The following is a 16560-nucleotide window of genomic DNA, read 5'->3' on the forward strand; positions in this document are numbered from 1 at the left end:
ACAAAAATAAAGTCAAAATGGATCACATGCCTAAATACAAAAGAGAAGATTAAAAATGTTCTAGAAGATAAAATAGAAAATCTAGGTGCCTATGGGTTTGGTGATGAGTTTCCAAATATAAACAAAAAGTATGATCCATGAAAGGAAAAATTAAAGTTAGACTTTATTAAATTAAAATCTTCTACTCTACAAAATACACTAAATGGAGAATGAAAACACAAGCCACACACTGTAAGGAAATATTTGTGACATATTTATATGATAATGTGGTTTTATCCAAATAAAACAAAAATCATTAACAGTCAATGATAAGAAAGTTAACAACTCAATTCAAAATGGCCAAAAAGTCTGAACAGACACCTCACCAAAGAAAATAAACAGATGAAAAAAATCATATGAAAATATGCTGAACACCTTCTGTAATAAGGGAATGATAAATGTAAACAACTGGGTACCACTTTATACCTATTAGAATAGCTAAAATCCAAAGAATTATGCTGACAGGGATACAGAACCACAGGGGCTCTAATTCATTGCTGGTCAAAATATGAAATGGCACAACAACTTTAGAAGACAGTTTGGCAGTATTTTTGGGTTTTTTTTATTAAACATAATCTTATAAGATCAACCAACCATCCTGAGCCTAGATATTTACCCCAATAAATTGAAACTTTATGTTCACATAAAAACCTGTACACAGTTTGTAAAGCTTCATTCAAAATCTCTTAAAAGCAACCAAAATGTCCTTCAATAGGTGACTGAAAAAATAAACTGTGGTGTATCCATGTAAAGACATATTATCTATGTATATAAAAGCCAAGTGACCAGAACAATCGGAACAACCAGTCACTATGACAAGCACTGCAGTGTCCAACCGGCCCGATTGGGGCCCCGATCACCCCCCAACCTCCCACGGCCCTGCCCCTGATTGGCCTTCTCACCCCGATTGGGGTTGGGACTGACAGGCCAACTGCTGTGGCCCCTCCCCCTGTATCAGCCCAGCCCGATCAGCCCCCATCAGGGTGGGCCTGCTGGACCCCACCCATGCACAAATTAGTGCACCAGGCCTCTAGTTTAATGATAAAAGAAATGAGTTAATAAGCCACAATAAGGCATGTATCAACCTTTAAAATACATTGCTACATGAAAGAAATCTGAAAAAACTATATACTATAAGATTTCCAGGTATATAACATTCTGGAAATAGGAAAACTATAGAGATGTTGAACAGGTCAATGGTTGCTAAGGATGTGGAAGTGGGTTAAATAGGTGAAACACAGGAGAATTTTTAGGGCAACAAAACTATTCTCTGTGATACTGTAATTGTGGGTATATGACCTTATGCATTGGTCAAGACCTATTAAACTTTACAGCACAAAAAGTAAAAGTTAATGTATGCAAATTTAAGAGAATCTCACTTAAAACATCAAGGGATACCAGAATAAAAAGCAGATGATGACAAAAGAATTTGTTATTTAAAATGCATGAAACGATCTCATTGAATTGGGTTGGAGGAAAAGGTGCTAATGTAAGTAGCTTTGGAAATGAGTGGAATCATAACACTAAAGTCAAAAGAACTCCACCTAAGCCTTGTACTCTGGTTAATAAAGTAGTTTTCCATGGAGGGATGGGCTAACAATTCTGATACTGCAATACGTACATACTGCAATCAAGTAACTTGATAACATATAGTGGGAACTATGATTCTCACTATTTTGAGTGGGAATTAGCACATAATTAAGATGAAAAATTTAGAATGATCTATATTTTAATAAAGTACAGTTGGAGATATCAGTATGAACTCATGTTTACACATATGTATAAATATTTCTATAACACTGGTTAGGATACATATGTATTTCTTTGTCCCATCAGTTGATAGGGCTAGAAACAATGATAACCTTGTAAAAATAAAGATACCTAGTATCCGTATTTTGGTTTCTCATACTATTTTCCAATTACAAAACAAAAAAAACAAAAACAAAAAAAAGAAAGGAAAAGTTTTCATGGAGAATTCCTGTCTCTAGAACTGATTCAGGAAATATAAAAGATGACTATGGAGATCTAAAGCATCAAGTAGTGCCAAAATGTAAGGAAATTACCAGAAAACACAAAAGCTCACTCCAGCTGGTTTGGCTCTGTGGTTAGAGTGTTGGCCTGCAGACTGAAGGTTATTGAGTCCGATTCCTGTCAAGGGCACATACCTTGGTTGCAGGCTTGATCCCCACTGATCTGGGCACATACGGGGAGGCAAACAATCCATGTGTCTCTTTCACATCGACTCTTCTCTCTCTCTCTCTCTCTCTCTCTCTCTCTCTCTCTCTCTCTCTCTCTCTCTCTATCTCTCTCTCTCCCCCTTCTCCCCTCTCTAAAAATCAATGGAAGAAAATATATCCTTGGATGAGGATTAACAAAAAAACACAAAAGCTAAAAAACCGAGTTTGATAGGGATACGTCAAAGGATCCACTGAAAGAGCCACCCAATGTCCAAACCTCAAACAATTTGAGCAATAAAATAAAGTAACATTGCATTGTAATCCAAACTATCAAATAAATATCAGTGTTCCCACAATAATATAAATAAGTTAAAATGATTGCATAAATAAATAAATATGGGAGGTAAACAAATCTCCCATGCAGAGGAATTATAAATATTTTATGTAGATACTAGAGGCCTGGTGCATGAATTGTGCATGGGTGGGGTCCCTTGGCCTGGCTGGTGATTGGGGTTGATGGGAGCTTCGGGAGGTTGGCCGAGGGACAAGGGCTGTAGGAGGTTGGCTGACTGGGGAAGGGGCTGTGGGAGGTTGGCTGTGGGAGTGCACTGACCCATCAGGGGCAGCTCCTGCATTGAGCTTCTGTCCTCTGGTGGTCAGTGCGCATCATAGCGGCCGGTTGTTTGATTGTTCTGTCACTCACTTAGGTATATGTATATATATACATCACCTTCACGAAAGTAGAGAGAGATACTTTATCGTGGAGAATCCTAAAGAAATACCACTTTGCCAGGTGTTCAAGGTCAACATCAACAGCAATAAATCATTTTGATAGAATGGATCCTTGAGATGATGCCAAGAAAATAGCACTTTGTCTATGAAATCTTTTTCTCAAAAACCTATAACCTAGTGGTTCTCAACCTTGGCTGCACACTACAATCACCTGGGAATCTTTTTAAAATACTTATTTCTGGGCCTCATCCTCCGGAAATTCTGTTTCTTTGTTACTAATTTTGTGGCCCCACCCCATAACAAAGAAACAGAATTTCCGGAGCATGAGGCCCAGAAATCAGGATTTTAAAAAGATTCCCAGGTGATTCTAATGTGCAGCCAAGGTTGAGAACCACTGCTATAAACCTAGCCTAACCATAAAAGAGACATCAGAAAAATTCCAACAGAAGAGCATTCTACAAAACACCTGGTCAGTACTCCTTAAAACTGAACAGTCATCAAAACAAGGAAAATCTGAGAAACTGTCCGGGCTAGAGGATCCTTAGATGTGACAATAAGGTAACGTGGATCCAAGTTGGGATCCTAGAACAGAAAAAGAACATTAGGTAACAACTCAAGGAATCTGAATAAAGTATTGACTTGAATGGTAATATATTAATAGTGATTCATACTAATGTAAGATTTTAATATAAGGGAAACTGTGTTACCTCCTCAATTTTCTGTAAATCTAACAGTTCTAACAATAAATTTATAAGAAAATGGTATTTATAGTTTTAGTATGTAATGTCTTCTAAATATTCATAGACAAAGAAAATTTTCAAAACTTAAATCTATGTACATGTATATGTATATGTATGGAGTAGTGAAAAAGTAGGTCTAAAGTTGTTTGTATGGAAAATAATACAATGATTAATAAATAAAAATACAGGAATAAACTCTGTGTTTAGCATACACACAACTATAAATCTACTTTTGCTCCACCCTGTATATGTCCACTTACAAATGTATATATATATATATATGCAATTTCCAAAATATGAATCACCAGTGAGCTTATGAATAATTTCATCAGAATTAGTAATCAAATAAATATTAATTAAAACAAGTGCAAGAGTTTTCATTGATTATCAAATCAGAAAAACACAACCCACAATTCTCTGCTAATAGAAAAATAAATTGAAATAATTTTTTGGGAGAACAATTTTCCAACATATCCAAAGCTTATCATTTAGGCTTATGCCACTGGATCAAGATAGTCTAATTCTAGTAATGCATTTTAAGGATCCATATTAATTTATTTCTGTGTAAAGATTCAACACTAAATTTTAAACTGAAATTAAATTTGCTCATTGGTTGTTTTAACATGGCAAAATGTCAAATTACCTAAATGTTTCAATAAGAGATATGTCAAAAAATTAGAACTACATACAGCTACACAATGAAGTATTTTGTAACTAAACATAATGTTTAGAAGAATGTTAGTGACTTGAAAAGTTGGCTAAATTTACATATATATATACATATGATTTCAATATTATAAATTCAAATAAATATATGGAGTTGCCAGCCTCTAAGATAGCTCTCTGATTGATCTTGCCTCCTGGTGTTCAAAGAGTATCCTCCCACATTGAATAACAGATGGATTGTACAATAATTTGTATATGAGAACATTACGGTAGGCTACATCATAAAGGAGGAGATAAATCAGTTCCTGCAGCCTGTTGACTATATTAAGGATTTGGTTATTTTCTGGAGGATAATATGAATCCATAAAAGAATAAGAAGAGGAAGGAAATAACTTCTGTGTTTTAGAAAAATTATTTTGAAATATGAGGTTGTAGGTAAGGAAAAAGAAATGTTGGAGACAAGTTATTTAGTCAAGAGAGAATCATTATTTTATGGTGAGCAGAGATGGAGAATTTTCAATTACTATTTGCCGATAAATGGCAAACAAATGAAACTTTATTGTTTATTCTTCTAAATCAAACTATAGGCTCAATAAAAATAAGTTTGGATATTAATTTGATTTCAAATATTAAGTGAGATATGGTAGGGGTCTTAATGATGAAAATCTAATAATGACAAATTTATTATACTTAACTAACATAAAAAGAAAAGAGTAATATGTTTCAGAGAGATGTTGAAATGAAACAATTTTGTTGATTGGTTAATAACTTCATGCTTTACTTTACAGCTATAATTAACAAATATTTTAAAATAAATGTAAGTACTTCTGTGTTTAATATTCAGTTTTCTAAAGTAATGTACATATAACAAACAAATCCTATATAGTAAAAGTGTAATATGCTACGTGTCCAACTGATCAGTTGACCATTCCATTGACCGCTTGACCAGTTGCTATGATGCGCACTGACCACCAGGGGGCAAATGCTCCGACTGGTAGTTTAGCTTGCTGCTGAGGTCCAGCAGATCGGGACTGGCCAAGAGGGGCCGACACACCCTGGAGCCCTCCCTCAGTCCCTCCACAGCAGGCCAGCCCCCATTGGCCCTGATTAGGACTGGGCAAGATGTCCCTGATTGGCCCCCATGACTGGCCAGGTGGAGGGACCCCACTGGTGCACAAATTCATGCACCGGGCCTGTAGTAATATCTATAATAATAAAAGTATAATACACTAATTAGATCGGATAGCCAAATGACTTTCTGGATGTTGGGAGGGCCGAGGCAGAGGCGGTTAGGGGCAATCAGGCAGGCAGGTGAGGAGTTTGGGATGATCAGGCAGGCAGAGGAAGTTAGGGGCAATCAAGCAGGCAGGCAGAGTGGTTAGGTGCAATCAGGCAGGCAGGCAGAGTGGTTAGGGACAGACAGGCAGGCAGGCCAGCGGTTAGGAACCAGTGGTCCCAGATTGCAAGAGGGTGCAGGCTGGGTTGAGGGACCCACCTCCCATGTACGAATTTCATGCACTGGGCCTCTAGTATAAAATAAGATAATAATTAAAACACCATGTTTGGTAAATAAGTTCTCAGTGAATGTTTGTGGTGAGTTTTTATATTATGATTTTTCAGACATTATATCTGTTTTATCTTAAATTTCTTGACTTCGCAGCTTCTTAAAATTAACTGTGTTAATGGTGTCCCAGGTCACAAGATAACCTGGAGAATCCACTAATCATCTAGAACAAAAATAGTTTTGAAATAAATACATTTGTGAGTTGGAATCATGATAAATATAAATAGCAATTATTTGAGAATATGAGAAATATTAATCTATCATTATTTCATACTGCTGCCCCCATTTTGCAGTGAAAATTGTGTGGAAATTAGAAAATCACTTCTAATGAAATAAAGTTGATTTCAGTCTCCAAAGCCATGTGATCCTGCACCGAAAAATAACACACTCATTATATATGAATAATCCAGATAAATTAGTCATTTGGGAATGCCAAAATTGGATTCTGAATGGAGATATGGCCAGCAGAAAAAGCATTTGGAAAAAATTAGCTAATCAGACTGTAAGACATTTTACTACTGTCTGGCCACAATCCTTCTCTTCTTTCTCAAAGGAGTCAGGACTAAATATTATTAAGAGTTCCTGAGAGCATCTGGATTTGCTTTTGGGGTAAGGGAAAATTAGATCATAAATGATCACACATAAATCTTACCATGTAAATCTCATTAAAATTGGCAAATAAGTGTAAGTGTAGCCCCTAGAGTATAATTATAGAAATAGAGCATAATTTTATGTGTTTTAAAACACGATCAGGTACATGCCTCATGTAGAAGTTGTGGGGAGGTAGGCAAACATTCTTTAGACTGAAGAATTGTCTTAATTTTTTTTATCTTTAATTTCTTTATTGGTTAAGGTATTACAAATGGGTCCTCATCCCCCCAAGAATTGTCTTAACTTTAAAACTACTTACATGTGTTCCATTAAAATGTTCTTTAAGCCAATGCTGATCCTTAAATATATTGCATTATTAATAAAGTTTGTGCACCTGCACTTGAATGTGCACTCCAGGAAAGAATATGTACCAAACAAAAAAAGAAAGCATTTACTCTCCCACCAATGTCTAAAGAAATTCTAATTCCTTCAATCCTATAAAGCCAGCTTCAACTCAGTGTCCATTATTCATTACTCTATTTGTGTATAAATCCCCACCTCATAGTCCAAATAAATCCCTCCCTTAAACTCTGAGAAAAAATTAATTGAGCTTATATGTCACCTGTATTTAGTAATGTACATTATAAACTTTAACATAATAATAAAACAGAAACTAATTGACTGGACAACTTCTACCCAGTCATTGTATCCAGAGGAATTGAAAAATGGAATGTTAGTATTGACTATCCAGGAGGGACTGAGATGGCCAGAGAGCAGGTAGCATTAATTCACATGATTCAATCAGTAAACACACGTCGTCCATCACTTTATTCTGGAAGGAACCTTAGAGATTACATATTATTCCAATCCCTCTGCCTTGCAACAACTGGAATGGAGCCAAGAAAAGATTTGTCTTTGATCCTTCACCACCTAGTGGCTAAAACTTGCCAAAAATTAAGGTCTCCTGCCATCTATTTCAGTTTTCACTCCAATTATAATCATTATGCAATGTTAAAATACTGATTTAAAATTAGCTACATCCATAAGAAATTTTACTTTTCCTTCATTTTAAACCATAAGGTCTTTCTACTATATGTAAACATCTTCACATTTACTTATATAGCCATTAAGTGTTTCTGATTGGCATAGACCCGTGGTTGGCAAACTGCGGCTCACGAGACACATGCAGCTCTTTGGCCCCTTGAGTGTGGCTCTTCCACAAAATATCGACTTCTGTGCATGGGCCACAAAGTTTCAATCGCACTGTACATGCGCGCCCGCACGTGGTATTTTGTGGAAGAGCCACACTCAAGGGGCCAAAGAGCTGCATGTGGCTCGCGAGCCACAGTTTGCCGACCACTGGCATAGACAATCAACAATAGTGACGGAAACACAAAATATAGATTGATAGAAACATAGCCATTTCAGTGGTATCATATAAACACAGCCTGGGTATCTGAAAATGTTCACTTGGCCAGTGAAGTTCTGTGATTAAAAAAGTTTATTATACACTAAACTTTTCTTCCTTACACTTTTATGTTTCCATAATAGATATTACTTTCATTATATTCTATAATAGTAAAAAACAAGCTTGGTTCAAGTAACATACTGATAGACGAGATGAAAACCTAGGTTGAGCTTACTAGAAAAATAAAATTTATAATGAAAAAAAATAATGTCATTATGCATTAGAAAAGATGGATTAGGTGTTCTTCCCACCAAGTGTACTAAACACACTGACAGTAAAGGTAAAACAAACACAAGATAACTCTGAAAGAAAACAGACTGGCCAGGAGCCTGAGGACCTATGGAATGACCTGGCTGTGTGTTCCCTGGGTTTCCCTTTTGCTTCATGCATTGTGCCAGACTGAGTGCTAGAGAGGCTGGCAATTTACAAGTGCCAACAGGCATGGACAAAAATTCCCAAACAAAAGCCTGCTCAGTGTAGCCTAAGTACCAGAAAAGGGGCATCCTGGCAAGAAGAAAGCTTTTAAACAATAATTGCTCAAGCCCAGCCAAATACTCCCCAAAACAAAACTGGCTGCACAAAGCTTCTTAAACCTCCTTCCTTGGGGTCAGGAGTGGGCATGAGGGCAGCGTGGTGGTATTAAAAATGGCTGAGTTGAGTTGCCAGGATCTTCATTCCCACCAGGGGGTGATAACACATGCCAGTATATTAGAGGAGGCCTCGTGGTGAGTCAGAAGTTTCACTACCACTTACAAGTAAGGAGACCAGGCCTTATTCTATGGTGTCAGTGGAGACCATGTTGGGAGCAAGAAAAAAGTGTGGCCGCTCTCCCAGCCAGAGTACTAGCAACAGAGGCCTAGGGGGAACCTGAATTTCCACATCAGCCTGTCAATAACATAGAACCACCCCCTACGGTCGGGAACATAGGCTTCTACCCTGACCAGGCACTCTAGAGACGTCAGCCCTTTCTCCTACGAGGACGTTGTGAGCATACTATTTGAAAAGATGATTTCAATATTTTCCAGAGTCTCATGACTACAAAATAATCAATTAAAAAATCAACATACCATGATCTAGCAAACTTTCAACTTGAATTAGAAAATGACATCGATAGATGTCAACACCAAGGTGACACTAATGTTAGGATTATCTGAAAAGGATTTTAAAGAAGCTATCTTAAAAATGTTTCATTGAACAATGAAAAACATGATGGAAACAAATGAAAAGAAAAAAGTCTCAACAAAGAAACAGCCTCGGCAAAGGAAAAGAGTCTCAACAAAAAATAAACAAAAGGTATAAAGAACTAAAATAAAAATGTAGAACAGAACAGCAGAACAATCAAAAACAAAAACTCAAAGAATGGGATCAACAACAAAATGGAGAGGACAGAGTACGGACAAAGTAAACTCAAAGGTAGAATAGAAATTACCTCCTCCGAACAATAGTGAGAATAGACTAGAAAAAAACAACAACCAAAAAAACAGATCTTAGGGACTTAGGGGGCTATAACAAAAGAGCTAACACGTATGCCATTGGAGTCTCAGAAAGAAACGATACAGAGGGTGGGGCTGAAAATTTTTTTGAAGAAATAGTGACTAATAATGTCCCAGATATTTTTGCTGAGCTCTCACACAAGCCACACTTCAGGAAGAAGCCTGAATTAAGCTGCCTGCCTCCTGCACTAAAATGCCTGCCTGCTCTTTGTTCCTGCAGTTTGAGTCAGCCCTTACAGAGCAGTTCCTGGAATTCTATTTCAACCAATAGAACTGAGACTGTCCCTGCCCAATCAGAGCCCTCCAGCTATGTCCCTATCAGCCTCTTCACTGGCCAATCAGAGTGGCTCAATTCTGACCAATCAGAAGATTGCTTTTTGGACCAAACTTCTGATTTGGATTCTGTGAGGATTTGAAGTCTCATTTGCATGAGAATAGACTGATCAGAGAGGAGAGGTGGGGAACCTTTCTTTATATAAATTAGTTCCCCTCTGCCTCAGAGAGTGCACTTCCCCTTTCCAGGAAAGCTGGAGCTGAATCAGAAACGCGGGGTAGTCTTATACTCAGGGCCAGAGAGTAGAACAGAGTGAAGCAGAGTGTGCATCCAGATCAAACTGGAGCAGGACAGAGTGGACTCGACCATATTGGAGAGAAGCACTGCTGTCCAACCAGAGAAGCAAGTCACCCCAGGGAGACCTAGGCACAGGCCACTTTGCCCCAGGGCTGCCTCAGAGCCACGCTCTTCCAGAGCTGTGCTGTCTCATAACTGAGCTGTGACACTACTGAGCGGCCTCCGTGCTGTAACATAATTAAGCTGTTTGCACTGAATAAAGTTTGGTTGACAGACCTTAACAGACACCCTATCAAAGAAGATGTTCAGATGGCAAAGAAGCATATGAAAAGAAGCTTCACATCATATGTCATCAGGGAAATGTAAAGGAAAACAATAGGATGCTACAGACCTGTCAGAATGGCCCAAATCCAGAACACTGACAATAGCAAATGCTGGTGACGATATGGAGGAACAAGAACTTTCATACATTGCTGATGGGCATGCAAAACGGTACAGCCACTTTGGAAGTCCGCTTATTGATGCGGTTCAGACAATTTTCATATTAATATTAAGGTGCTTTGGCAGTTTCTTACAAAACTTAACGTACTCTTACATAGGATCCAGCATCATGTTCCTTGGTATTTAACAAAAGGAGTTGAAAACTTATGTCCACACAAAAATTTGCATATGGATGATTGAGGCAGCTTTATTCATAATTGCCAAAGCTTGGAAACAAACAACCACAAACATTTATTGTAAGACTTCTCTTTCTGGTTTAAATTCTTAGGTGAAATTTTCCGTGAGATTCTATGACAATAATTTAAAGAGCTTTGAAAACAGTGTAGTATCCTTGCAACCCCCTTCCCCCAAAACCCCCCCCCCAAAAAAACCAAAAACAAAACCAGAAACAAAACTTCTTACCTCTTTGCCTATCATCTACATTTAATAGATAAGTTGATATTTTTAAAAGTGGTAAAAGTATGAATATATGACTTATTTTACATAGAGTGATTTAACAGGGAACTGACTTTGTTTTCATTTTCCTTTATTTAATAGCCATTTCCTGACTGTGCATCTTATAGCTGTCACTATATAAAGAATACAAAGGTTTAAGTTTTCTTGCAAGAAAGAAGCTCGCCGTCTATTTATATTTTTATTCAAATGACTACAAAGTGACAATTTCTTTTAAAAATAAGGACTATCACTTCAACTCTGGCTTAAATAAAAGAGCTCCCACAGAGAAATCATAGAAAGACATTTATAATCAACCTTTAAATTCATTACATCTTTGTTAACCTAGGTCACTCCATCACATGGCAGGTGAATGTAGGGATTTAATCGATAAGGGGGAGCTACTTTGGTAGCTATTGAATTCAAATAAAATACTTTCCCCCCTACAAACCTGCTTTACTATTTTCTGTGAAAGCACAAGATGGTATGTTTTTATAAATGTAATCTATAATGGAGTTTCGCAACCTGAGGTGATTTTTGCCCTCTCTCCCCTAATCCACGGACATTTAGACAACATCTGGTGAAATTTGGGTTATCGCAACTATTGCCATCTACTGGTGCTATTGTCATCTAGTGCGTAGAGGCCTGGGAAGCTGCTAAACGTTTCCCAATGTACAAGGCAGTACTGACCACAATTACCTGCCCCAAATACCTAAAGTGCCTGGGTTGAGAAACCTTTCTATAAAAGAAGACTTTCCCACCCCCCGACAAATTCCCTGAACATCTTAGTTCTGACAGTGACCTGCAAATCATCACTATAGGTCAGTTTAATTTGATAAGGTGCTCCAAGCTTAAACTAGCTTAATTAAATAGAAAATCAATTATGGCCCGCGTTAAGGAGTTATTATCCATATGTCCTGTTTATAAGAGCCTCCTGTCTGACTCTTTCAGGAATTACAAAGGTATCTCATTAGTTCTTTCCACTAGATTCTGCGACCTGTTTGCCTAAAATTTCTCATGCCTAGACAGTAATAGCATGAAAAATGTTCCTGGGTTTACTCATTCAGTATCAGAAAACAAATGTGAACTTATAGTCTAAATTTTTTCCCTAATAATAATTTCATTTGCACTGTGGAATAAAAATCAAGCTAATTAAACTAAGGAGGTTTAACAAGTTTCCTTATAACTTTATCTTTTCAACAACACTGAAGTCACAGGGCATGAAAAACAAGGGTGTAAACCAAGCTACATGATGTCATAGTCACTAATTATACTCAGGCTCCACCTTTCTCCTTCCAAACTCACTCCATACTGGTTATCACATTTCTTCAAATATTAGAAGTCCAGCTTTGAAAACAAAATAAAGGTACATGACTCAAAGGAAGTAGTAATTCATTCCAATGTCAGTTCCTAAAAACTGTGATCAAGGGACCATTCTATTACACCCACTAAAAAGTTCAAACAATGCTGTTACCTATTCTTGATACTTAAAAACAAATTATACTAAGGACCTATGTGCTAACTAAGCAGGGAGGTTTCCTTTCTTTCATATTCTTGTTTTTATTTTATTTTTCTCAGAACGAGCCAAGATTGCCAGGTTTTTAATCTATGCTGGGAAGAAATCTAGGATCTCAAAACCCTGTAAAATCCTCTCAAATATATTCCCTTAGAAAGGTTGGGAGGGGAGAAGAAAGTCCTAGAAGTTTTAAAAATCATTTCCCTCCCTAGAACAGCAAAAGTACTGTAGTCACAGCCCCACATATATGTAAATAATCTCTCCACTAGCCCACATATCTATCTATAAACTAGGTTTAGTTATTGCTTCCCTGTGGGTTTTGTGAGAGTTAAGTGCTTTGTGATCAGTGATCAGTGGAAGTGATTTAAAAAAATAGAAATGAACTCTTTGCCTTTAAAATAGAAGTGGTTCTAGTTTCTTTTTACAAGCCTGAAGTGTTGTTGTACATATTAAAACCGCTGCATAGCTCCATCCCTGGTCACAGAAATCCCAGCTCCCTCTTCCTTCCTCCCAGAAGATGTCAGATCTCTGGGAAACAGCAGTTACCAAAGGATGCTTTTCATAGCTTGTACTAGAAAACGCTGGCACCCTACTCCTGCATAAAATAGAGCTAAACTGAGTCAGAATACTGGAAGCTGTGTCTTCTGCTTCCCTTCAAATGAATCTCAATTATTTCTAGAGAGAATTCTAAATAACGCTGCATAATTTTGCCCATGGACATGACATGTCGATTTTTCTAATCCCCCGTTTGCCCTAGATAATTTTAAGCTTTATCCATCAGTGTACCACGCGAGAAAGAAAGAAAAAATGCAGTTTACACGATGACAGTGTGATCTAGATATTTGGCATCAATATTAGCAGGAGTCTCTCATTTGACAATTATTTCCCTAGCGTAAAAGACTGTAAGGAGAATGTTTCCATTCACCCGCAAATGACTAACATTTTATTGATGTTTCAAAATGCGGTTGAATACCATTGCGCTCTCAATTTCTGAGCTGGGTTTGAGAGTTAGGCTTGAATACCAATAACATCAGTAACTCCTGCTGCAAACGGTTTGGTTAATTGCCAAGCCTTGGAGTGTCGGTTCAGCGGGGAGGTGATGCTGGTTAGGGGCTCGTCCATCAGCCAGTGTAGTGGTCACAGGTGATGGAGCCCTTCCCTTTCTGCACAGATCCTCGTGCACCGCGATAAAAATCACTCTGAGCGCGGCTACCGCCAAGCAAAACGACTCCCTGCCCGCCTCGTAAAGAGCTCAGTCTGGGGGGGGCAGCCGGATGCTGACCCCTGCAGAGATTATTGCTTCTGTGCGCCTTGCCAAAGGACCCTGCTAGCATTATGGAAAACGAGTTAGGCACGTGCGAGGTTTTATTTATCTCTTCCAAGAAGAACTGGGATCAGGCGAAGAACATCTTTAAAGGCTGCTTAAGGAGGCTAGGGGTGGAGAGAGGGAAGAAGGAAGCGGGTGCTGAGCGTGTTTTTTAATTACTCTACTTGTGTCTCCCCTTCACTTCCCCGCTTTGCTTTCCAAACTCCTCACTGAACCAGATTGATTGGCTGATTGGCGTAACTGCTATTGACTCCAGCCTCGGCTCTCTCTCTCTCTCATTGATCTGCAAACAACCCGGAATAGCTGAAGGTTCTTGAAGCTGGACATGCAGTCAAGAAGGGACGAAGCAGAAAATGAAGGGGGCGGCCCCTTGCCCAGCACCCCACTCTGCCGTGGGCCAGGACAGCGGCTCGCAGCCGCGGGGCGAGCGACTAAGGGGCAGCGGCGGGGGAGGCAGGGGAGCGGTTCTGCGCCACCGAGCAGGAAGCCTGTCCATCCTGGCCTGGAGGCTGTTAAAAAATGCAATCCTGTGACTCGTTAAACCCCGTAACCCTGCCCTGCCTGGATACAGATGCGCTGATCATCTTGCCTGATCGGCTCCAACGGGCTAAACTGCCTCTTACATAACAGGACGGCCTGGCTCTACACAATTAAAACACTAGATTGTAGTCTCTTCCCGACTCTGCATCCCCGCACTACCCTCCCGGGCCCTCTCAGTGCGCCTGCGTGCAGAGCGCGCACTGGCCCGGCGTGCACGATTCGCGCGCGCGCACGAGCACGCGCATGGCATATACTCAGATACATGCACACACTCTACACTTTCAACACACACACACACACACACACACACACACACACACACTTTAGTGTCAACACACACGGGGGAGGGAGGCGTCCTCCAAACCGTATTGACTGACCCTATAGACACTCCAGCTGCTCCACTGCAAAGCCTTGCATGCACCTCCCGCGCGTCCCCTCAAAAAGCAGCCCCACCCACTGTCCCTACCTATTTCCGAAAAGAGGTAAAGAGCGAACTAGTTGGCTGCTTGTTAACTGTAGCACAGCCGCCCAGGCGAGAATGGAAACAAATAAAAAAGAAACAACAGATCCCCTCAGTTCTAGGCGTCATGATGGCGCCGGCCACAACTTGGAGGACTTGAAAGTTACGGTGCCTCCAAAGGTGAAACGCACGGGAGAGGGAAAGCCAAGCGCTCCTCTGCGCTCTCCTCCTCGGCCCGACACGGAGACTTTTCTAGCAAAAGCAGGGCATATGCCAGGAAGGGAAGCCTTCTGTCTAGGAGGCATCTCTCTTTCCCCCGCAGTCTGCGTAATTGTGATATACCTCCTCCTGATAGATATTTTCATTTTCTTCCTTTTTTTTCCCTCCATTCATTTCGCCCTCCTCCCTGTTGCATCCCCCAATCCCCGGGCGGGGTTGCTAAGGAAACGGCCGCTTGGCAACGCGCGCGAGCCGGGGGCCGCCGGCGGCCGCTGCGCCCCGCGCTGCTTCTGCTGCTGCTGCTGCTGCTGCGGCGATTGCAGCCGCCGCCGCTCGCCCAGCCTCCGCCTTCGCCGCGCCTCCTCCCTCTCTCGCCGCGCGCTCGCCTCCTCGCTAGATGGTGTGCGAGCCGCCCGAGAATCAGACACGCTCCGGACTCGGCCAAAAGCAACCTAGAGGAGGTGTAGTGTGGTGCCAGGGGGAGGGAGGGGAGGGAGGGAGGGACAGCGAAGAGGAAAAGGCGGGGAGGCAAGAAAGAGAGAGGAAAACAACACCCAACAACTAGAGAGGGGGAAGAAAGAAAGAAAAGAAACCCACCCATCCACAAAAAAAAAAAAAAAAAAGAAAGAAAAAAAGAAAAAAAAAATCCTGTGGCGCGCCGCCTGGTTCCCGGGAAGACGCCAGCACCAGGGGGTGGGGGAGTGCGAGCTGAAAGCTTCTGGAGAGTGAGCAGCCCTAGCAGGGATGGACATGATGCTGTTGGTGCAGGGTGCTTGTTGCTCGAACCAGTGGCTGGCGGCGGTGCTCCTCAGCCTGTGCTGCCTCCTGCCCTCCTGCCTCCCGGCTGGACAGAGTGTGGACTTTCCCTGGGCGGCCGTGGACAACATGATGGTCAGAAAAGGGGACACGGCGGTGCTTAGGTAGGAAGAACGGCGTGCTTTTCGTACTTGTCTCAGTCTATCCTTCTCTCTCTCTCTCCACCTTTTTATTTTTATTTATTTTCTTTGCCCCCCCCCTTTTTTTTAAACTGAGTAATAACGCTGCTGATGGGGATTGTTATCAAAAGACCACATCTCAAGACACGCAGGTGCTAATTCTGCCCCAGCCCTGCCTGGTCCCTTTCCGCTGGGGCAGGCAGTGAGCTGGGCTCCTGATGCTAAAGCACTTTGCCCGGCCGCCAAGTAGCCCGGGGTGAGTGGAGCGTGCGGGTTAGGAGGGGCAGGTGGTACTTTGAAACTCCATTCACGAGGTCTCTGTTTTACTGGCACTGGGTACTCTGGGAGAGTCTGACAAGTTTATCAGGTTTGTTGCTGTTTGACTCTAGTCTAAGCGACTTTTCCCAACTGCTTGCTCCCATTCCCATTTATTTTCCCTCTCAGTTGGACACTTCGGCTCAATTTCTCCCTCTTCAGCTTTCTTTCCTTTTACCGCTTTTACCGTTTTCCCCCCTTTCTCCCTTCTCTTTCTTTTTTTTTCATTCCCCCACCCTCTTCTTACTCTCCCCGCATCCATTGCCTCTTTCCT

At 40.7% G+C, this 16560-nt stretch overlaps 1 protein-coding gene across 4 annotated transcripts in view; it reads left to right on the forward strand.

Moving 5' to 3' along the window:
• Positions 1–15337: 15337 nt before the first annotated feature.
• NEGR1 (neuronal growth regulator 1) overlaps positions 15338–16560 on the forward strand; it is an 877124-nt gene continuing 875901 nt past the window's right edge. For 2 of the 4 annotated variants that reach the window (XM_081085888.1, XM_081085891.1), the window contains exon 1: positions 15338–15956. In XM_081085888.1, the coding sequence (XP_080942014.1) occupies positions 15781–15956 (176 nt within the window). In that variant the 5' untranslated portion in view covers positions 15338–15780. The remainder of the gene's footprint in view (positions 15957–16560) is intronic. The other 2 variants (XM_081085889.1, XM_081085890.1) reach the window with 1 other exon arrangement.

Source organism: Myotis nattereri (genome assembly GCF_964212035.1).
Source record: "Myotis nattereri genome assembly, chromosome: 3".
Classification (NCBI taxonomy): domain Eukaryota; kingdom Metazoa; phylum Chordata; class Mammalia; order Chiroptera; family Vespertilionidae; genus Myotis; species Myotis nattereri.